This window comes from Telmatherina bonti (genome assembly GCF_933228915.1).
Source record: "Telmatherina bonti genome assembly, chromosome: 7".
NCBI lineage: Eukaryota > Metazoa > Chordata > Actinopteri > Atheriniformes > Telmatherinidae > Telmatherina > Telmatherina bonti.
This window is the reverse complement of record NC_136625.1, coordinates 34313165-34339007: the sequence shown is the minus strand read 5'-3', so window position 1 is coordinate 34339007 and position 25843 is coordinate 34313165. Positions and strand designations below refer to the sequence as shown.

Here is a 25843-nt window from a genome sequence, read left to right as displayed (position 1 = left end):
GAAAGCACCAGTGTTTAAACTGTAATAAATATCCAGGTTAGAAATATGTTCTAATATGTAGTCTACAACTTCTCAAGTTTACTGATGCACCTTTAAAAAGTTCCAAACTAAAATGTTTTGATAGGGCCCCACAGCACTTAGACAGAAAAGCTATTTGTGGCTTGACTTCTTAGTTTGATGTAATTATTACCTTTAGATTGACAGTAAAATAAAAACTGTTTACCAAAGGTTTTTGTTCTTTCCTTCTTTAGATAAAACAGCCTGCATTCTTCCAGTCATCCCCAATGCAATACCTGCTAAAGCGCCAAATGGTTGGTATGATGAAGGAACGTCGATGAAAGTAACATGTAAGAATGGATATAAGGCAGAAGGCTTGACGGACACTGCTAACTGTGAAAATGGAGAGTGGAGTGATCTGCCAGTCTGTAGGAGTAAGTCTGTTAGACGTTTTGTCGTAGTCAGTAGTAAAGCATCATTTTTGTAACATCTTTAACTTTCTATCTTTTTATTCACAGAGCGTACGGACGCATGCACCAAGCCACCATTTCTCTCCAATGCAGTCATTTATCAGCAATACCAGGAGGTGTTTCCTGAAACGTCAAAAGTGAGGTATCAATGTAGAGAGGGATATGGCATGGATAAACAAACGTCTCCAGAATATGTCTGCAAGAACGGGACATGGGAAGGAAGCCCGGAGTGCAGTAAGTGGACATCTAGGTGGCTTTTGTCTTGTTTCAGCGCCGTTGGTTTGGCTGTGTGTGTGCTAGCAACATCGCTCAAGAAGTTAGAGGTGGATTTCCTAAGATTTGAGGAAATGTCGGAAATAAAATAAGGATTAAGGTATGGGATAAGGAATAAGTGATTAGATTTTTGCAGTGATCTGGATCCAGGCATTTTTTAAGGATTCTTTACCATGTGGAAGGATTGTTTTGCAATCACAGCTTCTAGCTCAACAAATAATTCCCAGAATCATTGCAAAAGAAATTACAAGATGACACCATGGAAGATGTTACCATCTAACTCAGATTTCTGCCATTTGAGAACGTTACATTTTTTTCAATAATTTTAAGACTTTTAAGCCATCTGCTTCATTCAGTTGTCTAACAGTAAGTTTCCATGTTCAAGGATAATAAATAAGATGTGGCAGCTATTCTAATGATGGAAATAGAGACATTAGCTTGATGCTAGCTTGGTGGAGGTCTGCATTCTCTGAATACAACGACTCACAGGACTGTAGAAACAATAATAATGAGAGTAATCTAGAATGAAATCAGAAAGATAATATTCTGTTATTTCAGGAAAAGTTGGACTATTTTCTTTTTTTTCTCTAACTTTTATTTGGTGAACACAAGTTAGAGTAGGCCCTGCAATGGACTGGTGAGCTGTCCAGGGTATACCATGCCTTTCGCCCTATGACTGCAGGGATAGGCTCCAGCTTCCCTGCGACCCTGAATTGGATTAAGCGGTTATGAGAATGAATGAATGAATGAAAGTTAGAGTAGATCATATCAGGGTAATTACTGGCCAAAAGTATTTTATTTAGAAAAAGTAAATACACTTAAGATGTAACACCAGAAAAACCCTCAACATTTGGAAGAGAAACAACAAAGGAAAACCAAGTTTTGAAAATGTACTGTATTAAAATATTTTACAAGCTGAATGAAGTAAGGGTGTCAGGATTGGGTATAAAAGGCACAAAAGCTGATATCTGGATATGTGCCAGAGAGGAGAGATTTTCCAAGTTGGATTCATGCTACTATATTTTTATGACTTAATCAATGTATTGTTCTGACTGTTAATAACTAAAATATGCATCAAGGTTCCAGTGAGAGAGAGGGAAATTTTAGAGAGACATTTATTACCTCCATGTCTTTTAAGTTATTTTAAAAAGTGTTGACTATTGTAACACAAGAAACAACTGTCCCAATTTTTTTGACTGTGTTTTCGTTACAAACTTTTTATTTGTTAAGATGTTTTCAATGCAGCTATGTTTGTCAGTAATTGAGTCAAGTTTCTGAGTAAATTCTAGATTTCAGTGAGGGCCAGAAGTTTTCAGACACAAACGGCTAATGTCCCATCTGTTTACCAAATATCATTGTAGTTACAGTTATATGATGAATGTGGAACTAAATTGAAGAATTTTGGGTTTGAGTCTCTTCAAATCCATAGTGAAAGTAAATTAAGATTAACACCATTTTGGCACATACAACCCTGTTTTTAATAACTACAATGAAAATGGACAATTTTCAAACCAAATCAAATCCAGCTTTATTTGTATAGCACTTTTCATACAAAAGCATATCAAAGTGCTTAATATTAAAAAATTAAAAACAGTTTAACACACACACACACATTACCCCCTCACACACACAACCCAACCCTTCCCAGGACCATTGATACCAAAAGAAAAACTAACAACTTTAGGATTCTGTCATCTCTATCTGGCTTTACACTGCTGTAAGGAAATGACATCTGGGGAATCCGTCCACGTCAGGAGCTGCCCCAGAATTGACCATCAGAGACGCAGCCACAGGTAACGCCCAGGCCGGGGCAGGCCGGGCGTTACCAAACAAACAGTGCCAGATAGATTTAGATCTACCAAGGGAAGCGTGTTGTATTTATGGCCGCCCTTGATACTTAAAATCTTTATTGTTTTATTTGTATTCCTTTTTTCTAGCTCTGATATGTTAATGCCAAATCACATATAGGAAACAGAAAAAAAGTAAAACAAAAAGGTAAAAAATGAGAGGTGTGTCATGATATTTAGATGTTTGACCCACATGCAAGAGAAATAATCCTGGAGAGTTAGAAAGGTTATATTGAAGAATGTGAGGTGAGATATCCGGAAGCTTCCAAGGCTGCTTTCACTGTAACGATAAGTATATGAGTGGAGAGCTGATGACAGAGAATTCCAGGTAAAGAAATCAAAGGAAAGTGGGTACTTGTTCTTTACAGCAATCTGATTCAGACCTCTGTAGTCTATGCAAGGTCGGACTGAACAGTCTTTCTTGGAAACATAGAAAAAGCCTGCTCCAAAAGGGGAAGACGAGTGGCGAATTATTCCAGCAGCTAATGAATCCTTTATGTATTGTTCCAACGAAGCTCTCTCTGGACGGGAAATGTTGTAAACACGACTAGTAGGCAATGAAACTCCAGGGAGAATGTTTATGGCGCAGTCACATGGCCTGTGAGGTGGTGAGGAGAGGGCTTTCGCTTTACTAAACACCTGCTTAAGGTCGAAATAGTCCTCGTTCACATTGGACAGATCAGGAAATTCCTCCCCATCAGTCTTCGGCAAAGAGGAAGTGGGGAGTAGAGCTGACTGAAGACATGTAGAGTGGCAAGTGGATGACCATGACTCAACCAGCTGATCAGACCAGTTGATCTGTGGATTGTGTTTAGTTAGCCAATCAAAACCCAATACTATGAGAGAAGAGGAGGTGGGAAACAGAATGATATGAGTTCACAATGATTACCAGACAATAGTGGGAGTGGTCTTGTTTTATGAGTGATCTGAGGAAGGGTTCGACCATCTAAAGCTGGTACCCTTAAAGGGGCTGAAGTTGCTGTTTCTAGCTTATGTTGCCGTACAAATGTCCGATCAATGATCGTGTGTTCACAACCAGAGTCGACTAAAGCATAGAGACAAATAGATTCCTGATGAACAGTAAGACTTGCAGGTAAACCGAAACGGTTTGCTGATCCGGGGGAATTCTTGTCCACCTGTATTCCTGCATCTACAGGTGGACTCTCTGGTTTAACCTCGCAGGGCAAGAGGCGATGAAGTGACCAGAGTCACCACAGTACATGATCCAACCTGAATCCCTCTGTCATTCCTGTGGGGGTGAGATGAGTCCTACCTGCATTGGTTTGGTGCCAGGTGATCTTTTAGAGGTCTGGGGTACTGTAGGCATGGGAGGAGGATAACTAGGAGTTCTTTCTAGGGCACTTCTCCTAGATCTTCCTTTAATTTTCTCTCTCAGCCTATTATCCATTCTCACAGCCAGACTTATCAGATCCTCCAAGGTCTCAGGTTCATTCAGCACTATTAATCCATCTCTCATGGAATCACTTAAAGCATGAAAAAAGGCCCTCTTCAAAGCTGTTGAATTCCAAGAAGATGCTGCGGCTAGTGTTCGGAGCTCAATAGCAAACTCAGTCACCGGACGCTGTCCTTGTCTTAGTTTCCACAACACACTGGTTAAAGCAGACTTGTCCGACTCAAGATCAAAAGTGGCTCTGAATTCCTGAAGAAACTCTTGAAATCTGGAAACAGTTCTCCATCCATTTTAATGCTTTACCAGTCAATAAACCCAGAATTTATGAAATCTTTGAATCGGAGGGAAACGAGTGTGGGGCTCGATTAAACACAAGAGAACTCTACAGTCGGAATCCCCCAACCCGGCCAAGCTCGCCTGAAAATTTCTTGGGGGTCGGAACTGTGACATTGCGAGGAAGTGGAGGTACAGAGGCTGAGGTAGATGGAAGAAGGGGTGCGACAGGCAGACACGGAGAAGCTGGAGGGTTCTGGAGATTCTGCAGAAGTTGTGTAACTTGATCCAAATGTTTAAGGGTTGTATACGGTTGATCACTAAGAGTCTGAAGAGCGGTCTCATGAGCCTGAATTCTGGATTGTTGGTCTGAAAGAGTTCTCCGGATTGCTTCTGCACATTCTATTGAAGAATGTGAGGTGAGATATCTGGGAGCTTCCAAGGCCGGTTTCACTGTAACGATAGTATATGAGTGAAGGTTTGATGACAGAATTCCAGGTAAATGATTAACTTCCCACCTGTATGTGAGCAGTAAAGAATCTGAGGGACGCTAGGAGATCTGGGAGGATTGGTGCCAATAGTTTGAACCAGAGAGAGTTTTCCATTGGAGGGCAGACAGACTGCACAGTGGTGGTTTCCAGATCTGTAGGGCTGCCAGTGGATGAAGATTTCCAAGTGGATGATATGGTGGTGATAATAAACGGAGACAGTGACCGCAGGAGAAATGCTTGGAGTGCAGAAGAGTTCACGAGGGAGGTCTCTGGAAAAAACAGTCAGACTCAGACTAATTGCACGAATGATCTAAATGGAGTAACTACAAGAGACCACAGGGGGGCTTGGCTTACCACAAGGCCCAACGCTCAAGCGATGAAGGACTGGCAGCCAGCTCCAGATATAGGGTAGCGGGGATGATGGCAAATCCTCTGCAGCTGTGCAGAACGAAAACACCTGTGGCGAATCACCCTCCAGGAAAGGACCACTGGCACCATCTGTAGGAAACTAAAACATACTGGGAAACCAGATCCCTGAGAGGGTGAAGGGACAAAAGGACAGAAACGAGAACAACAGTATTTCTAAAAAAACAATATAAACTATTTGAATACTAAAAAACAAAATTGATAAAGAAAATATGCAAAAATAAAAAAATAGGCGCAGGTACAACTTGACCTCCAGCTGCAACAGGTAGACATGAAGCAGACAGACAGAGTCATGTAATCTCCATGAAAAAGTGCAATAAAGTCATCAACCAACAATATATAAGACTATAAAAGTATCTAGCCAGCATGTCCATGTGGAGCCCACATAGGTTTGTCCACAGTTTACATGATAGCAACAGCTGTGTGTGCCCATTTGGATTTGTTTCTGACTGGGTTTTAGCTGAACCGAAATTGGGGACCATTTAGCCAGCCCACATGGGCTGTTTAAATGTGCCTGTTTATGCCCACTTAGCCCACCTACATACCTTATTGGGCTCATACAGCCAGCCCACATATGATACATATGATGCCCCTGTAACTGAAACCACATGGAGCCTGCTAAATCTGCCCAGTTCAAGCCCACTCAACACTCATACCCTTAATAGGCCCCACATGAACATGCTAGCTGGAACATGGCGCCTACATGAGCGCCTACAGCTCACAAAGTTGGGCCCCAGCTGCATCCCAGTCAACTGGAAACCCATCAGGCCATTGTGGGAACTGTTGACAAACACCCGTGGAACCCTTATCTGCGGCCCAAATGACCCCTACATGGACATGCTGGCTGGGTTATTTAGCATAGAATTCATGTTCATGCTAACCTGCCGAGCCACTGAAATGGAAGCTCTAAACCTTTTCTCTAATGTGGACAAGAAAACGTCTGAGTCATAATCATTTTATTACATTAATTTCAACACATGGAGGCAACCTGCTACAGGAAAAACTGATCCACTCGGCAAATACTTCCTTTCATTGTGAAAGAAAGAAATAAAAAAGGGATCTAAAAGCCTCAGCTCACTGATGTGTCGGCTGTGTCTCTTACAGAACGTTCTACTGACTCTGGGTCAAAGGACAAAGAAACTTCATCTGCTATTACAACAAGTACGTTTCCTTTTCCTCTTACGTAGTATTGACAGATTTTTGTTTATGAAATGGAGTTTCTGTTACACTGGGGAAATAAGAATGCAGTATAGAATGTTACAATGATAAACTTTTAAATGACATCTTGATGTTTGAGGTTCAGAAAACATTTTTATATGTTTCCCTTTCCAGCTGACAGATGTGGAGAATTCCCCTTTGTTCCAAATGGTGATTTTATCGCAGATGGTAGACGTTCTTTGAAGTTCCAGTGCAAACTTCATTTTATACTAGTTGGTCCTGAAGAGGTGGTGTGTTACAGCAACGGCCATTGGTCTAACCTTCCTACCTGCAGAGGTAAAATTAATCACTAATAGTTTTTATTCCAAATATCTTTTACAAATCCATATAAAATGTCATGTTTGTGTCTTGTGTGCAGCTAACTACTGCTCTGTGAACACTGCTGATTATCCCGGCTTATTAAATACTGGAGTCAAATTCATCACAAATGGTGACACTGAGAGACTGGATTGTAAGGATGAGTGGACATTTCGTAATTATGCTTTGGTGGAATGTGAAAATGGAAAACCAATAATATCCAAATGTAAGTACCACTTTCAGTTTATTTTATTTATTTATTATATTTTGCATTTAAAATTGTGTAAAAAAAAAAAAAAAAAAAATTCTCCACAACTTGAAGAGAACAAAGCATCAGGTTGACATTTAGCAAAACAGATTATGGCAGTTTGTCAACAATTCATAATAAGTTGCATGGTTTATCCTGACGTAAATTAAACAATATAAAGAAAGAAGCCCGTAGGTTTCTGAAAAGCTGAATTAAAGCTCGGTAGGCGATTCCTACCATCACCATCTTGGCAGTGTCACGTAGGGTTGCAACCTGTCCCATAAAATACGGAATCGTCCTATAATTGACAGACAAATGTTGCGTCCCAGATTGAACCAATACGAGACGTACTTTGCTCCGTATTTTATAAAGAATACAACAGCCTACACATGTCAGTCACATCAACGCTCAATCTAAAACTAATTTACTATATAAAACACAGAAAACACAGCAGTCAGCAAAAATGTCTTTTCGTGCAGAATCTGCACAGGTCCAGCCTCCTTCCCTCTGCGCCTGCATGTTGCCTAGAGACAGTCACGGTTGCCTAGAGACAGACATGACTCATGCACGCTCCTCAGAAGACAAAAATTGTCTAATGTAGCCTACATATATCAGTGAAGATGTTTAAAAGGGAAATTGTACAACAAGTCAGCAACTGCTCAGTCACGCACGCGCACGGTGGACTGTTCGACATCTAACAGCCAAGGCCGGATTATCCGATGGGCATTATGGGAACGGGGCCAGGGGCCCACACCCTCTCTGGGCCCATGTGGGGATCATGTAGGCATACACCAGCAGTTTGGACATTAAACTAAATGTACATAAAAGCCAGATAGTTAAACCGCAGTGTCTAGTGTATTGCTACTGGTATTCCTGACTAAGAAATGTTAGAAGTGTCAATTTCCGCAATGTTATGGTGTGGAACGGGGCCCCTAGAACACTCTGGGCCCAGGGGCCTGTGCACTTTTAATCTGGCCCTGCCGATAGCATCAGGAGAGCAGGATCATTTATTTATATGCTGTATTAGCCAATATAAATAACATACATGGTATTAAAAACATATTTTTATGGATTAAAAGTTAATAAATACATATTTTATTTTTAAAATATGTGCATTTCCTACATTAAAAATGTTTCAAGCTTTATGTGTTTTTTATGTCAATTTTTAAGGAATCTGTGTAAAAGGATCATTCAATAAATTATTTTATTACTGTTGTTAAACTTTTATTAAATGACTTCCCTTCAAGTCATGAGACAGGCAGCAAACATATAGTCCAATATGTAAGGATTAAACAACGAGGACCCGCATTTCACGCCACGGCGTGCACCGTCCCACCATGGTCCTGAGCAGTAAACATTTTATGACAAATGTTTATTTCTGTTTTTACAAAACTTGCTAGATATACAGAAATATTGGAACTATTTTTTGTTGACCTCGATGTTTCTTTTTTTATGCTAAATAACTTGTTAAGTAGCGAGTTCCTCTCATTCGCCTGTCAAAAGTCAGCTGATCTGTACCAGCAGATTAATGCGTTGCTATGGAGACGTAACAGAATGATAAGACAATAATTTAAATTGCTAGTGACCATGGTATAAATGACATGAATTCATCCCACTCCTCCCCTCTTACCGCATGTAGGTGAAGTGACACAGGTGTTAGTTTTTGCAAAGTTCAATGTTGTTCACTCTACACACAGAAATCTTCTTTAAGGTTAATTAATTACACAATAGCAAAGTTTTGTGCATATGTTCTTTTAATATGTTGTTATATGTTAGTAGAGAACCATGTAATCACAGCTTTATGTTTCTTTAATAGCAAAACCTTATATCAGCAATGTTGCACAACAAGGAATATATTAATTTCAACTGAATGATTTCAATCTTTAAGTTTGATTAATTGATTATTTAATCACTCCTTTAAGCTACTTTAAGCTGCACTAGCACAAAAAAAAACCATTCCTGTGGGCACCCCACCTACCTGCAATGGGGCTGTGGTGGGCATCCCTTATTTTAATTTCTGAAAGGTGGCAACCCTAGTATCACACATGTTGTCTCCATAAACCGTATATGAAAGATGGACAGAGCCTCCTGCGGTTAAAAGTTAAGCCTATGAGGAAGTGCATAAAACTGCAGTTCCCCCTTCATCCACTAGGGGCTCCAAAACAACAAATTCCCATGGACTCCCATGTTAAAAAGACCAACTAAAATGGTTCAAAAATCCATTTTAGGTTTAATAGGCCAGGTTTACCGTCATGACAACTGTGGGGGCAGTGAATTTTTTTCTAACTCACCCATTTAAAAGTAATTTATTCTTGAAGTCTGGCATATTTGGGGACGTGACCTTTTGATTGACAGGTACCCGACCTCCCGCTTCAAGTAAGAATGTAGAACATCGCGGTTTTTAGCCGGTTAACAATGTGACTTAGCTTTAGTCTGCTTACCTTCGTTAGCTGGTTAGCTCCTGTTATCTCTGGGTTAGCTCGGTAAGCTCTTAGCTACAGGCAGCTTGGAGTTTGCTCAATGTCAATCATCCACCATTACACTCACAGCCCCCCTCTCAGCTCCACCTCTTTGCCCATATTTGTATTTTCCGGGCGAGACGACACACATGCCTCTGCCAAGATGGTGATGGTAGGAACCGTCCACCGAGCTTCAATTCAGCTCTTCAGAAACCTATGGGCGACGTCACGGAGGCTCCGTCCATTCTATTATATAAAGTCTATGGTCGTCTCTCACCAAAAATACAAAAATGGTCAAAGAGGTGGAGCTGAGAGGGGGGCTGTGAGCGTGTCAAGGATGATTGACATCTAGCGAACTCCAACCTGCATGTAGATAAGAGCTAACAGGAACTAACCAGCGAACAGAGGTTAACGGGCTAAAGCTAAATCACACTATCAACCGGCTAAAAACTAGTTGTTCTACATTCCTCCTTCTTGAAGCAGGAGATTGGGTACCTTTTAGTTAAAAGGACAAGTCCCTAAATATGCTGAATTTCAATATGAAATTACTTCTGAAAGAATTCACTCCCCCTACAGTTGTCATGAAGGTAAACCTGACCTATTAAACCTAAAATGTTTTTTTGTACCAGGCTGTAAACATGTTTATTTCTGCTGTGAAGTTGGTTATGTTAACATGGAAATCTATGGGGATTCATTCTGTTTAGGAGCAGATCACTATGCTGCCTTTTTATATTATGGAACTATGCCGCTAGTCTACGTACTTTCACAGAGAATTAGTGAATTGGTGTTTTGCTCTCAAAGTCAGTTGACGTCACCAGGGATGACCCTGCAAGAGAGGATTAAATCATTTTCACGTAATGTACAATGTACATGAAAGCCAGATAGTTACACCACAGTGTCTAGTGTCTTGCTATTGGTACCACTGGCTAAGAGATGTTAGAAATGTCATTTCAGTGTATCATTCACAATTTCAAAATGTTGTGAGGGGGAAGGAGCCCCCTGGAACACTCTGGCCCCAGGGGCATGTGCACTTTTAATCCGGCCCTGGTTGTAATGACATACAGTTGTGCTCATATTTATTCATACCTTTCCATTAAAGAAGGAAAAAAACAGCTGCCTGTAAAATAAGCTGAAATTGACTAAAGTAATAATAAATAAAAATTTTGTGAAAATCATAACATTATTTTCTAATACTGGTTCAACTGAAATATTTTTTTTAAAAAAAGCAAACAAATAAGACTTATTACATATTACATCAGTCATAAAGTAATATTTAGTTGAAGAATCCTTTAATGTTTCCGCTACAGTCAGGTGTTTTCTGTTCCTCTCAGTCAGACTTCTGCACCTGTTGACAGGTATTTTGTCCCACTGTTCAACAGAAAAGTGCTCTGATTGGTCCATGACCAATTTGTTTGATTGGTTTTTTTTTTCTTTCTTCAACTCAATTAAATGAAAAAACAGTGTCTTATATTACTAAATTATATTTTTTGCAAATTTTTTGTTATTGTTGTAAATTCTGTCTTTTCTTTAATGAAAGGGGACGAATACATATGAGCACAACTGTAAAAAGTTAAACCATAAAGAAATGAAAAATGTTAAGATAAGTCTGAGCTCACAGCACATCCCTGAACTCAATGGGATTATGAGTGGTCTCCATCTAATTTAGGAGGTAACAGAACACAATGAAATAAGAACGACATTTAGAAAAGCCAGCCTTTATCTTTAATATCAGCTCATTCATTTTTATTTCTCTTGTGCTTTTAAATGACTTTTCAGGTTGTAACAAGTTCCAAATAAACACGGTGAGTTCTCCTCTTTTATTTACAGTAAAACAAACATTATGTTCTACTTATTAATGCACACATTTTATCTAGAGGTGACGAATAATGTGTCACTACTCTGAGCTTCATTATTTTAATCTAAATTACATGTATTATTGTTTAAACAACACTGTATTTTTTTAATCTTGTGTTTCTTTAACCAGGGTGGATGCTGGACTCTGGGCAGGATGACAAAATGAAGGCAGATGTCAGGGAGGAAAATTTAAAGAAAAACAAAGATCATACTCTCAAACACATTGTACTGACTTGTCTGTGTGTTGAAAGCTGAAAAATATAAAGCAGCTAATAAAGATGTTCCTACTTCAATAAAGTTTTCTGTTAGAAGTTTCCTAGTGTCTGCTTTATTTTGGTGCTTAAATTCTGTCTAAAAACATCAATCAATCCACCCATCCATCCATCCGTCCCTCCCTCAGTCCGTCCATCTGATCCTGGTTGTGCTGCAGGACGCGTATCATTGCTCTTCATAGTGACTTTATTGGTCATGAACAAAGTTTTAGAGCAGCAGGTCATTGTTTATAACATTTTTCATTTTTTATTTACATACCAAATAAAATCAACAACCAAACCACCTCAGGAAGCAACAAACAGCTTCTCTCTCAGGATGAACTCCACCAGTTTTCCTTTAATTTCATCTGAACACGCTGTCCTTGCAATGACACGGCATGAGTTAAGAAAGTTATGTTAACTTATCAGGCTTTAACAACCAGAATCTTTCTGACAGACGTGCATCGGTTACAGTTTCTGTCAAGCTTTATTTAACTGTTCATTTCGGTCAGTATTACAAGCTTGACATGGCATGAATGATTCTTTACATTATTTGTTGAAGAACAGGTGCATTATTAAAAGCAAAATTAATTAGTTCATCATCGTTGTCATCACGTTTTTGCTAATCAGCTGAAACAGAAAATGTACATAAAAGACGTAGGATCAGTCTAAAGATTTTTTCAGTGGTTGTGATCAGAGCTGGACACGTTCTGTCCAGAAGAAGATGAATCCAGTCCCAGCAGTGTGCCGAGGTAGTACTGTTCTCTAGGGTCCAATATCTGGTCGGACCTGACGGGGTGGACGATGTTGGCAGGCTGAGGGGTGAGGGTGTACTTCTCTATGAAGGCCAGGTCTGTGGTGGCTTGGTAGCCAGAGTTCTGCTGCTGCCCTTGAGCCTGCATGCTAACCACGCAGTGAGTCTGGGCGGAGAGAGACGAGGCCTTGTGGGCATGCAAGTCGCCCTGTGCCCCTTCCATTTGAACGTGGATTAAAGCGACAGGCACGCAGACGTTGGTGGGAGGGGAAGTGCCCCGCAAAGCTGACTTGGGTCCAGCTAGGTGCGTCTTTGAAGACTCTTCAAAAGAAGCCGAGACGGTTTTGTCCTCGTTGGGAGGCTGATCAGCAAACCGGGCGCTGTGCACGTGGTCCACGTGATATTTTAGCTTGTCTTTTCTCTTGAAGGTGGCGCTGCAGTGGGGACAGTTAAAAGGACGAGCGTCTGAGTGAATGACCATGTGCTTTGTCAGGGTCTTCTTGATGCGAAAAGTCTGATGGCACTCCGGGCATCTGTGGGGTTTTTCACCTGTAACACAAAAGTTTGGCCTGGTGGTTATTTGTGCTGCTTGTAAAGGTGTTTCCATGTGACACTAGCAACATTTAAATGGAGACTTTTCCCCTATTTGGTTTGAAACCATCCTGACTTAAGATGTCAAGGCAGCGGTTTCCATGGGAACTAATCTCTTCTGATCTGGTGAGTACACGCGCCAACGTTTCAGCAGAGTGGTCCTGTCTGACGCGCAGAAAGATGTTTACGTCATGGGATTTAGCGGTCTACTAACCGATGGTCACAGTTGTGGCTTTTGCAGTATTGTTAAGCAGCAGCTCGACACTCGTGCACTCCTACTGCAGACAACTGACAAGTATCACTTTCTTGTCCTGTTTATCACTGAGGTAACCATGGTAATTACGTGTATATGTATATACATAATTTTATACTATAGCTGTTCATTCTACAGTGAGTCTGTTGGTCGAGTCTTCTACTGTTCACTAAAGTAGCAAAACTGCAAATATCCCATCGTCACCTATGAAAATACGAGAAACCAGCCTTTAAATGGGTGTCAGCTGCAGTGGACACGATGCATCAGAGGTATGAAAAGACATAAAACGGTTTTTACAGACTTTATCTGAACTTTTGTTCATTAATCAAAACAATTGTTTATTTAACCAAACATGTTTATGTTTACACAGAAGTTAAGCAGTTTTATGTTTTGCATTTGATCCCTTACTTAACTGAAAAAGCCTCGAACTGCGACCTTGGTCACGCTAAGCTGAGATAGCTTTTCGAAGCGGGTTCAGACTGGTTTGAAAACAGAGTTATAGAAACCGTGACGATGTTATATTCAGTATTTACAATTACATTTGAACTTGTTTCAGTATATCTTTGTATTTTACCTGGTTATACAGCATGAATAAAGAACACATAGTGGTAAAGGGTTTTACAGAGTCATCTGCTCTTTTCATTTATACATTTTTAAGCAGCAAACATTACCTGAGTGAGTCCTGAAGTGCATCTCTAAGCTGGACTTTCCCTTAAATTCTTTCTTGCAAACCTCACACTGATGCACAGCTGTCTTGTATCTAGAAAAAAAAGCAAAATGAAGGACTGTTTGTCAGCTATGAAGTGTAAAGAAATGCTGTCATTACTAAATGTTTCTACCAAAACAGAAAGGAAATACGTCTGAGTTTATGACATACTTCTGCCAAATTTTCTCTCCCAAGTGAACGCTTTTGTAGTGGACCGTCAGGTGATCGTGGCGTCTGAAGCACTTCCCACATTCTTCACACTGATGTGCTTTCTCACCTGTAATCATCCCAGATTATTCCAGAAAACATGGCCTGGAAGAGAGTAGGAGCTCTGTTGGTGTGATGCTCACCAGAGTGTATTTTCTGATGTTTGGTCAGGTGATCGTGGCGTATGAAGGTTTTCCCACACTGGTCGCACTCATAGCGCTTGTCATCATGATGCACTCTGAGGTGGAGCCTGGAAAACCAAACTTTTGTTCAAAACACGCTTCCAAATCATTCTGCATATGCTGATTTTATTCACTTCACCTAAATAATCTATGCCAAGTACATTAAACATGATTTTCTAACCATAATATATTAAGTTCTATAATATTCTGGATTTTTTTTTTTTTACAAGTAGCTCAAGTCGCTCCGACTCACCTCGTAATATAAACTGAAGTCAGACCTAATAAGTTAAAAAGATATAGTTTTTAAAAAATTCAACAATTTTACTACTTTTATTCCAGCAGCGTGAAAAGATCCCAAAATAATTTTAGATGGGGATGTGTCTTTCATTTAACAATAAATTTGGGATTTTTTGAGGGGCTGTCAAATTAATAGGATGATGCAAAAAATATGATTCTGAAAGGATTAACGTGGTCATTTTTAAACACATAAACAACAAAGTTATGACTTGTTATAATGCTGATATTTTCTAAACAAGTTGAAGACTTAGTTTTTTTTTGGTTTTTTTTTTAGCTTTTATGTATTTATTTTACTTAATTATTTAATCATCTAAAAGCACACCATTGAGACTTAAAACACGCTGGAGTGTTTCAAGTCTCATCTTAAGACTCACTTTTATTCTCTGGCTTTTAACACCGTGTGAGTTGTGTTGTCCTCTGTGTACTTTTATTTATTTATTTTTATTATTTATTATTTTATTATTTCATTTTTATTAAATTATTTATTGGTTTTTACCTGTTTATTGGGATTGATTTTAAGTTTAATACTTTGTATTTACTGTTATTTTAGTATTGTAACATTGTTTTTGTTTTATTCTATGCAGCACTTTGGAAATTGTTTATGTTTATATAATTTGTTATATAAATAAAGTGGATTTGATCCATTTGACATCCATGTCTTTAAAAAAAACACAATTATTTTCTCACTGTTTTCTACTAAACTTTCTACTGTGTTCTATTAAGCATGTTGTTTTCAGGAATTCCTTTGTACTTGGATACTTGTTGTTTGTGTTTTTATTGTTTTTAGATTGATTTAATTTCTGTGTGTGTTTGTGTGTGTGATGGAGAAGCGTAAGTGCAAATGTTTTCACAATGTAGCACCCTATGTGGCACTCATGTATGAAAAGTGCTTCATAAATAAAATGTAATGATAAAAAATGTGACTTTGGCATCGTTTCTGTGACAGAAGAGGATTTTGGCCTTTTGGGTACTCTGCTGCAGCATTGAACAGAATCCACTAAAAGCCACTTTATCCACCTCATTCCTGAAGTTCCTGCTTGTTCCCAAGCCGTACATCAACCGTTCTTATTGTCAGGTGAACAGAAACAAAGTTATCACAGAAATTTAACATCTCAGCGAGAGAAGCTGTTTTTCTGCGTACAACTGCTTCATTACAGCTTTTAACATTGTCCACAAAAACCTCTTCATCTTCCTTATTTGCAAAGATTGGGACATTTTTTCCAAGATATCGGTTTTGGCCCCCCGGGACATATGTTTTGTAAACTCATTCATTCATTATCCTAACCACTTCATCTGATTCAGGGTCGCGGGGAAGCTGGAGCCTATCCCAGCTGGCTTTGGGCGAAAGGCAGGGTACACCCTGGACAGCTTGCCAGTCCATCGCAGGGCCACACAGAGACAAACAGCCACTCACGCTCACTCCTAGGGGATATTTAGAGTAACCACTTAACCTAACATGCATGTGTTTGGACGGTGGGAGGAAGCCGGAATACCGGGAGAGAACCCACGCATACACGGGGAGAACAGTTCTTGCTGTGAGGCCACAGTGCTAACCATCACGCCACCGTGCAGCCTGGCATAAACTCTTCACAGACAAACAAAAACTCAAACATTTCATCATCTGAAATCCTACATGCAGAATCATCTAAAATCCTACATGCAGAATCATCTGAAATCATACATGCAGAATCATCTGAAATCCTACATGCAGAATCATCTGAAATCATACATGCAGAATCATCTGAAATCCTACATGCAGAATCATCTGAAATCCTACATGCAGAATCATCTGAAATCCTACATGCAGAATCATCTGAAATCCTACATGCAGAATCATCTGAAATCCTACATGCAGAATCATCTGAAATCCTACATGCAGAATCATCTGAAATCCTACATGCAGAATCATCTGAAATCCTACATGCAGAATCATCTGAAATCCTACATGCAGAATCATCTGAAATCCTACATGCAGAATCATCTGAAATCCTACATGCAGAATCATCTGAAATCCTACATGCAGAATCATCTGAAATCCTACATGCAGAATCATCTGAAATCCTACATGCAGAATCATCTGAAATCCTACATGCAGAATCATCTGAAATCCTACATGCAGAATCATCTGAAATCCTACATGCAGAATCATCTGAAATCATACATGCAGAATCATCTGAAATCCTACATGCAGAATCATCTGAAATCCTACATGCAGAATCATCTGAAATCCTACATGCAGAATCATCTGAAATCATACATGCAGAATCATCTGAAATCATACATGCAGAATCATCTGAAATCCTACATGCAGAATCATCTGAAATCATACATGGAGAATCACTTGAAATCCTACATGCAGAATCATCTGAAATCATACATGCAGAATCATCTGAAATCCTACATGCAGAATCATCTGAAATCCTACATGCAGAATCATCTGAAATCATACATGCAGAATCATCTGAAATCCTACATGCAGAATCACCTGAAATCATACATGCAGAATCATCTGAAATCCTACATGCAGAATCACTTGAAATCCTACATGCAGAATCATCTGAAATCCTACATGCAGAATCATCTGAAATCCTACATGCAGAATCATCTGAAATCCTACATGCAGAATCATCTGAAATCCTACATGCAGAATCATCTGAAATCATACACGCAGAATCATCTGAAATCCTACATGCAGAATCACTTGAAATCCTACATGCAGAATCATCTGAAATCATACATGCAGAATCATCTGAAATCATACATGCAGAATCATCTGAAATCCTACATGCAGAATCATCTAAAATCCTACATGCAGAATCATCTAAAATCCTACATGCAGAATCATCTGAAATCCTACATGCAGAATCATCTGAAATCCTACATGCAGAATCATCTGAAATCATACACGCAGAATCATCTGAAATCCTACACGCAGAATCATCTGAAATCCTACATGCAGAATCATCTGAAATCCTACATGCAGAATCATCTGAAATCCTACATGCAGAATCATCTGAAATCCTACATGCAGAATCATCTGAAATCCTACATGCAGAATCATCTGAAATCCTACATGCAGAATCATCTGAAATCCTACATGCAGAATCATCTGAAATCCTACATGCAGAATCATCTGAAATCCTACATGCAGAATCATCTGAAATCCTACATGCAGAATCATCTGAAATCCTACATGCAGAATCATCTGAAATCCTACATGCAGAATCATCTGAAATCATACACGCAGAATCATCTGAAATCCTACATGCAGAATCACTTGAAATCCTACATGCAGAATCATCTGAAATCATACATGCAGAATCATCTGAAATCATACATGCAGAATCATCTGAAATCCTACATGCAGAATCATCTAAAATCCTACATGCAGAATCATCTGAAATCCTACATGCAGAATCATCTGAAATCCTACATGCAGAATCATCTGAAATCCTACATGCAGAATCATCTGAAATCATACACGCAGAATCATCTGAAATCCTACATGCAGAATCATCTGAAATCCTACATGCAGAATCATCTGAAATCATACATGCAGAATCATCTGAAATCCTACATGCAGAATCATCTGAAATCATACATGCAGAATCATCTGAAATCCTACATGCAGAATCATCTGAAATCCTACATGCAGAATCATCTGAAATCCTTCATGCAGAATCATCTGAAATCCTACATGCAGAATCATCTGAAATCCTACATGCAGAATCATCTGAAATCATACATGCAGAATCACCTGAAATCATACATGCAGAATCATCTGAAATCCTACATGCAGAATCACTTGAAATCATACATGCAGAATCATCTGAAATCCTACATGCAGAATCATCTGAAATCCTACATGCAGAATCATCTGAAATCCTACATGCAGAATCATCTGAAATCCTACATGCAGAATCATCTGAAATCCTACATGCAGAATCATCTGAAATCCTACATGCAGAATCACTTGAAATCCTACATGCAGAATCATCTGAAATCCTACATGCAGAATCATCTGAAATCCTACATGCAGAATCATCTGAAATCATACATGCAGAATCATCTGAAATCATACATGCAGAATCATCTGAAATCATACATGCAGAATCATCTGAAGGGCTGTGTAAATCTGCAGACCTGTACGAGCTGTTGTAACGAAAACTTTGACCACAAATACTACAGAGATGAGGCTTCTCTCCGCTGTGGATCCTCAAGTGCTCCCTTAGAGTTGACCTGGAAGGAAAAAATATTATTAAAATATTTTTGTTCCAGCTTTTTATGAATTCTGCATCATATATCACATTAATAAGATATAAAAATGCACCTTTCTCGTACAGATTTCCCACAGATGAAGCAGGTCCACTTCCTTTTGCCTCCATGTGTGCACTCAATGTGCCTCTTTTTGTTGCCAGTGTCGTTAAACTGGCGACCACAGATTTCACACGGAAAAGGGCCTGGACACCCGATAAAGCAGCTGACTCATAAATGCATATTAGACTCACAAACTGTGAACGTTTTGCACTATTTCCAGCCTTCATGGATACAAACTGGAAGGTTTTCATGATGCATTTCTCACCTAGGTGATATTTTTCTTGGTGCTTCAGCCTTGCAAACCTGGATCTGAAGTATTCGTCACAGAAGGAGCATTTAAAAGGCCGGTCCTGGGTGTGCAGGATCATGTGCTCCTGCAGATGAGGCCTGCGGCTGAAGGTCTTTGAACAAATCTGATCAAGTAAGTGGGAAAATTAAAGATTCTGCCTTTACATATGGTGTAAAATGTATTAGTAACTTGACTTTTTTTTAACATTTATACTGCATACAAATACAAGTAGTTCTGAAATGAAACTCAAAAAGGTGAAACTGGTGCTTACAGAACATTTCCAGCCTTCGCTCTTCTTTTTCTTCTTGGTAAAAAACTCCTGGATGTGGTCTGGATGGAACCTGTAAAGACACCAAAGGCACATTTTTAGTCTTCCTCCTGTATGTAAATGCATCTTTCATGTTGCCATGGTTGTTAAATCAATTTATCCACTAGTGGACAGAGTTCACTTCCATGTTTTAACACCAGTTGGCAGCGCCGATGCATTATTACAAAATTGTTCTGTCCACAAAAGAAGAATAAAAGCCCGTAGTTTTTATATGTTCTCAACATTAACTTCTGCATCTTCTTTGGCTGCTTTTTATTTGGTGGTCTTCTTCTCTGGTTTATTTCTTTCACGGGTTGCATGTACTGGGGTTGCACGGTACCTGTGTAGTTTGCAGTACTAGAGCTATGATAAATGGGACTGTACCAGCATTTAAACACAATTATTTTTTAATGCAAAGGTATATGTAATCTGGAGCCTGTGTCTTTAAGAGCAGCGAGGCCAATGTGTGTGATGTAGTCACCGAGGTAGAACTGTGACATGAGGTGACTCCAACTCATGCAGGAAAAACTACAAGTTGCGTTGCAGACAGACAGAGCAGGTCAGAGGAAAAACAACACCATCACTTCTGGATTAAAAATCGCTACTTTTTTCATATGATTTGAATCCTGCGATTTAAACAATAACAACTATAAACAACAACGCAGCTAGTTTATGGATTTTTGCTGGCTAATGAGTCATTTGGTGCTTCATGCACACCCCGTCATTGTGGAAAACACACAAAGAAATGTGTACGATGCATATTTCAAGTTAAAGGCGATCAATGTGGCTGTAAAAGAAGGAAACAGAGCTGCTGCGCCTCGGTGAAGGTGTGGCTTACAGTCAGGTGTACTCAGAAGCCCTAAAGTTATGGTAGACAGATGGTGGCTACAGAAAAGGCTCAACGTTTGGGTTCAAACCAAACCAGTGGAAGTGATGTTACAGAGCATGTTTTGCTAAATCTAACTTGTCCAAACATTTAAAGGACAAACATGCTGACTTGTTCCGTAACTTCAGTCAGGATCAACAGGTGATCATGTAGTTCACAGCACGAAGCTTCTTCCAGCCCAGTAGCAAACCTCCAGTCACCTGCAGAGTCCCAGGGAGCTGGCTTCTGTCCCAACAATCACTGGGCAAGAGGCAGGAACACCTGGACAGCTCGTCAGTCCGTGACAGCGGCTAAAACATGTCTATGGGTAATAAATGCATTTTTTAAAAGACATATTCATTCATTCATTTTCCTAACCACTTAATCCAAATCAGGGTGGTGAGGAAACTGGAGCCTATCCCAGCAGTCTTGCGGTGTGTTCAGACCAAACGCTCGATGCTGGTCACTAAACTGCCACTTTTATGTCCAACGCCCAAAACGCTCCTGCCAGGTCTGCCGCTTGTATCTGGAGAGAGCGGCAAACGCGGGGGAAAAGAGAGGAGGGAGGCGGCGCTTTCCTTCCGGTCAGTCTGAATGATGGCGGATTCAGTAGAGAGATGACATGGTTTTATTTAATAAATAAAGCTAGAGGACGTTGTCGGAGGGCAGTAATAGTCAGTGTTAATGCAACAAGAGCCGCACTCAGCAGAGAGCCGCCGCCGCCGCCGCCGCCCCCAAACAAAGTGTTGCTAGGCAACGTATCCTGTTACGTTGCCAAATCAGTAACATTCAGCTTTTTAGCAAGGAATGGTTATCCTAAATATTACACGGCGTAATGGCGTCTCAGCCCTGTGTCTGGGTTCACCACAGGAATCCTCCAGGAGCTGCGAGCTGATCGCTCTGATTGGTTGACGCCCCGCGTCAAGCGGCCAAAGTTCAGCTTTGTCCATTTCTGGCTTTTGACGCATTCCGGGCGGAACGCGCATTGAGGTTAAAAAACTTCTTAAATTTTCGGCGGAACACGTGTTCCGTGCGGGACGCCCAAAACACTCAAAACGCAATGCGAGAAAGCTCAACGCCCCCTTGCCGCGCCTCCCCATAGACTTTACATGGAAACCTGCCGCTCTTGACGCTCAAAACGCGTTTGGTCTGAACACACCGTTGGGGCGAAAGGCAGGGTACACCCTGGACAGCTCGTCGGTCCATCGCAGGGCTAAAAGACATATTACGTTCTTAAAATATTTTAATAAGTTGACTGGCCTGCAGAAATGAACTGACTGGTATAGTGACAGTCTTTAACCACTTAAAGCCCAACATCAGAACAACTAGTGAAAAAAGTCCTTTTTTTTTTATTTTAATCTTTATTTGACCCTTTAACAAAATCTAAAACTTTTAAAAAAAAAAAAAACAACTTTATTTTTTGGTATTTTTATCAAAATGATTGTATTGTGGTCTTTTGCCTTTTGGTATCCACCAGTGTGCAGGAGACCAGTGTCATATGGTGAACATTTTGAGTAAAGTTTCAGTCTTTGTATTGTTTTTATGAAATGTCATACATGTGGCTTTAAAGGGTTGAGACTCTACAAAATCTATTTTATTTTTTCTCAAATTTTCTGTTTCATCACCATATTTATTTACTTTATTTATGTTTTTTCAGCTGTGAAGAGCTTTACTGGTTTGGTACTTCACAAAGAAAATGGGGGCCCTGAAGCAAAGAACCCCAGACTGGGATTCAAACCTGCATCGAGGAGCTGCAGCCTGCGTTTATACACCAGCTTCTCCACCTGCCATGAACATCTTTTCTTCACTCTCTTTTGTTTTGTTTGGAATAAAAACCAGGCAGTCCGTTTTTCAGGACAGCTCAAACACTCGGTGAGTTTGATGAAGGCTTGTCTTATTTGGAGCTGTGGCTCCTTCGTGTTCATCACTTAGCTGGATTCTCAGCCTTTCGCTTCACCAGAAACTGTAAAAAAACTCCCAGCTTGGTGGGGTTAACACATCACAACACATACACAAATCCCACCATAATTAATAACTTTTTCCAGTTTCATTGGCAAATTCTGTGATTTTGTTCAAGTTTTTCCACATTGTGGAAATCATAAGACTTCACCTAAAAGCTGTAAAGAAGAATTTAAAGTGTTGGTGTTCATCTCCGGTTGGACTTACCTGGATGTGAGAAATTCTTTGTACATAAAGGCAAACAGCTGAAAAAGGGCTGCTTTTGTTTGAACGTAGGCCTGTCTCACTTTGGGTGAGAAAGTGAGCAAGCGAGAAAAGAGTGTTTGTTTTAAGACAATGTTAACTAAACACCCCAATGCAACAAGCTTTCATCTGTACTTAAAACACAATCAGCTGCAAAAAAAGACCTCAACAAACAGGCTAGCTCCATCTTCCCAACAGCCAACGATCACTGAGGTGTTTAACCGACAGATTTAACAGGACATGCAACATGGCGTGCACTCAGACAGCGTGGTTGGTAAAGCGACGCTGCACTTTAATGTTGTTAAAAGGCGACATTTTGAAAAATGTTGCAAACATTTCACAGTCAGTATGAATCGCCTGGATGAACATTCATGTTACAAACGGCATTTCCACAACTTTACAATGATATGAAAAATGACATTTTACCATCCCACCTCTGGTCAAGTCCACACATGTCTCCTTATATGAGCTGACCATAGACTATGTAGCTGTGTTACATGGTGTTTAGAGACTATATGTTCCAGATAACCACGTTGCCAAAACCGCAGAAGAAATCCTGATCTGTTTTAGCCAGGGGTGTCAAACTCCAGTCTTGGAAGGCCGCTATCCTGCAGGTTTTTGTTGTCTCCATGCTCCGACCCACCTGACTGAAACTCAAAAATTGGTTGACAAGAAGCTGCTGGATCCGTTTGATTTGAATCTTGCCAGATACCGGCCATCCAGGACGGGAGTTTGACACCCCTGGTTTTAGCAGACCGGGGACTAGATGAGCATAAACTAGTCTGCACATCGAGCTAAATGTTCTTTAGAAATTAAAGTATGTTTATCTTTGACAGGGTGTACTTACATTATTGCTATTTTAGTTGAAAATGGTCTCAAAATGACAACAATAATCGTTTAGCTCAATATTATCGTCTATCGCAATAATTTCTGAGACAATTAATCGCATTTCAAAATTTGTTACCAGGACAGGCCTATTTAAACGTGATCACCAGATCAAAGTTGTAGGAAATTTCCATGTAAAATCCCAGGATAACTCATCATCTGATGCCTTACTTAAAACCGACTTTCCTACAAGTTTTAGGTGTTTTTCAATTCAATTCAATTCAATTCAATTAAACTTTACTTGTATAGCACCACTTCACAACAATGTTGTCACAGGGCACTTTACATACACAAATCAACATACACATCATCTCAAGCCAATTTATACATATCCTGTAATAGAAACCAACTGATTGCATCGAGTCATGATTTCGATCCAACCCCCCATCCTGAGCTGCACACGGCGACAGTGGGAAGGAAAAAAACTCCCCTTTAACAGGAAGAAAATCTCCAGCAAAAGCCGGAGCTCAGGGAGTGCAGCCATCTGCCTCGACTGGTTTTGAGTCTAAGTAAATGGTTTGTTAGCAAGTTCAGCAAAAGCCTGTTAAATGAGGGTGTTATGGCGGAGAAACCTGCAAGACTGTGGCTCGCAAAGGCTCAATTGGACGTCCTTGTTCTTGTATAATCTCACTGTAGCATGACCCCATCTGTTTAGAGGTCATGCCCTGCTAACATTAGCTGGCATTGCTAACAGATGGATGCGGATGCTTCTCACCTTCTGACGTGCTTCCCCAGGGTTTTCTTGCTAGCATGAAGCTTGTTGCAGAAAGGACATTTGTGCTCTTTCTTTGGTAACGGCTGGTCACTGCTGTGCTTCTTTTTGTGTACGGTCAGGTTAGACTTTGTGGAGTAGCACTGGAGACAGATGTCACACTGGAATGGTTTCTCTCCGGTGTGCACTCTGGTATGACTCTCATATTTCCCTGAAAACAATACAAAAAAATGCAATTTATTTCCATCAAATTACAATGTTTTTGTCCCATGGAAATGGTTAAATAAACTAAAATAAATACAATCCAATGCCCACCTGCACGGTCAAAGGTCTTATCGCATTTGGGGCACTTGAGGGTCTTTTTGCTGGAGGTTTGGATGATGACTGGAGCAAGACCTTCGGGATACGTCAAACTCCGGTTGGAGCTCCCTGCTGCTGCCACACGAACTGGCTTTTGCGCATCCTTCTGCTCAGCAAGTGAAGCCTGCTGACTCTTCTGAGAAACACAGTCTGCATTCACGTCCCCTCCCTCTTCATCCTCTGCATCCTCATCATTTACATCACCCCCCTGAGTTTGTTTAGAGCTCTCTTTCCCACTGAGCTCTTGCATGTGGTTTTCTACCACCACCTCTATTGCCTCAGCTTCCTGACTTGGTGATACAGTTCCTTCCTTTTCCTCAGGATTCACATCATCTTTCTTATATTTAGTGGGTGTCTTCCTCCTCCGAGCCGATGTCCGTGTAGTTGCACCCCTTGTCTTCACCTCTTCAGGTAGGGTCTCCTGCTGTACGTCAATGCACCTCTCAGCTAGATTTTCCTGCAAGGAGATTTCCGTGGCAGCTTCTACCTCTTTTGTTTCAGCCTTGCCATGGATCACACCACCAGAGTTTACCTGTTCTTCCCAACATAACAGCTTTAATATATCCATCATATCTAAGAATCGGGCCGCCTCCGCTACAGCTGGAAGGTCCTTCTCTGCCACGGTGAACTCTGCAGTGTACAGAAAGCCAAGAAGATGCTGGAAAACAGACTCTTCCACATGGTCCAGCGTCACATGAGCTGGGGCAGAGGGATTCTTGGAGAACTCTGCATGGAAATAGCTGCTCCCGTGGGCCAACACGGCTTTGTGGGCGCTGTAAACAGTCCCCCCCACAGACACAGACACGTCACAGAACTTCTGACGGGTCCGATCCTCGTTCAAAAACTTCAGGAGGTTGTGACTGTGCAGAGGCATAGTCAAGTGTCTGAGCTGCAAAGGTGATTTCTGGACAGTTTCAGTGTTTGTTGAGAGACTGGAGCCCAGAGAAGCAGACGGATGGGATGCAGGGTCACTGGTGGCACTGGCCAGCCTGCCACGCTTGGGACGCATCATATTATAAGGAGTTTTCTTCATTGGAGAGGCTGTTTGGGGACATGGACCAATCCTGAAATGCAAAACAAGGCAAACAGTTAAGGCAAGGCATGTTTATTTATATAGCACTTTGCATGTACAAGACAATTCAACAATAAAAGCAAGGCATTATGAGCACAGGCCCAGGAGCCCACGTCCACTTGGAGCCCATGTGGGGCCCTCGTAGGGCATATATCAGCAGTTTGGACATGAAAAAAATTGTACATATAAGCCAGATAGTTGCACCACAGTGTCTACTGTATTGTAAGTAGCTGAAAGATGTTAGAAATGCTGTTACACAGTGTATCATTCACAATTTTCACAATGTTGCAGTGGGGAAGGGGGCCCCTAGAATACTCCGGGCCCAGGGGC

At 40.5% G+C, this 25843-nt stretch overlaps 2 protein-coding genes across 2 annotated transcripts in view; one reads left to right on the top strand and one right to left on the bottom strand.

The window, feature by feature from the left end:
- Window positions 1-11870: 11870 nt before the first annotated feature.
- zbtb41 (zinc finger and BTB domain containing 41) overlaps window positions 11871-25843 on the bottom strand; it is a 14544-nt gene continuing 571 nt past the window's right edge. Inside the window, exons 2-11 of the mRNA XM_079244065.1 lie at window positions 24397-25505; window positions 24085-24292; window positions 19382-19451; window positions 19087-19234; window positions 18835-18964; window positions 18648-18743; window positions 14169-14275; window positions 13990-14095; window positions 13784-13872; window positions 11871-12817 (exon numbers count right to left, since the gene is read on the bottom strand). Coding sequence (XP_079100191.1) covers window positions 12195-12817; window positions 13784-13872; window positions 13990-14095; window positions 14169-14275; window positions 18648-18743; window positions 18835-18964; window positions 19087-19234; window positions 19382-19451; window positions 24085-24292; window positions 24397-25474 — 2655 coding nt within the window. The 5' untranslated portion in view covers window positions 25475-25505 and the 3' untranslated portion in view covers window positions 11871-12194. The remainder of the gene's footprint in view (window positions 12818-13783; window positions 13873-13989; window positions 14096-14168; window positions 14276-18647; window positions 18744-18834; window positions 18965-19086; window positions 19235-19381; window positions 19452-24084; window positions 24293-24396; window positions 25506-25843) is intronic.
- Window positions 25603-25843, top strand: part of LOC306758557 (protein crumbs homolog 1-like) — a gene marked incomplete at both ends in the record, with an annotated part of 19423 nt that continues 19182 nt past the window's right edge. The window contains one exon of the mRNA XM_079243884.1: window positions 25603-25654. Within this exon, the coding sequence (XP_079100010.1) occupies window positions 25603-25654 (52 nt within the window). The remainder of the gene's footprint in view (window positions 25655-25843) is intronic.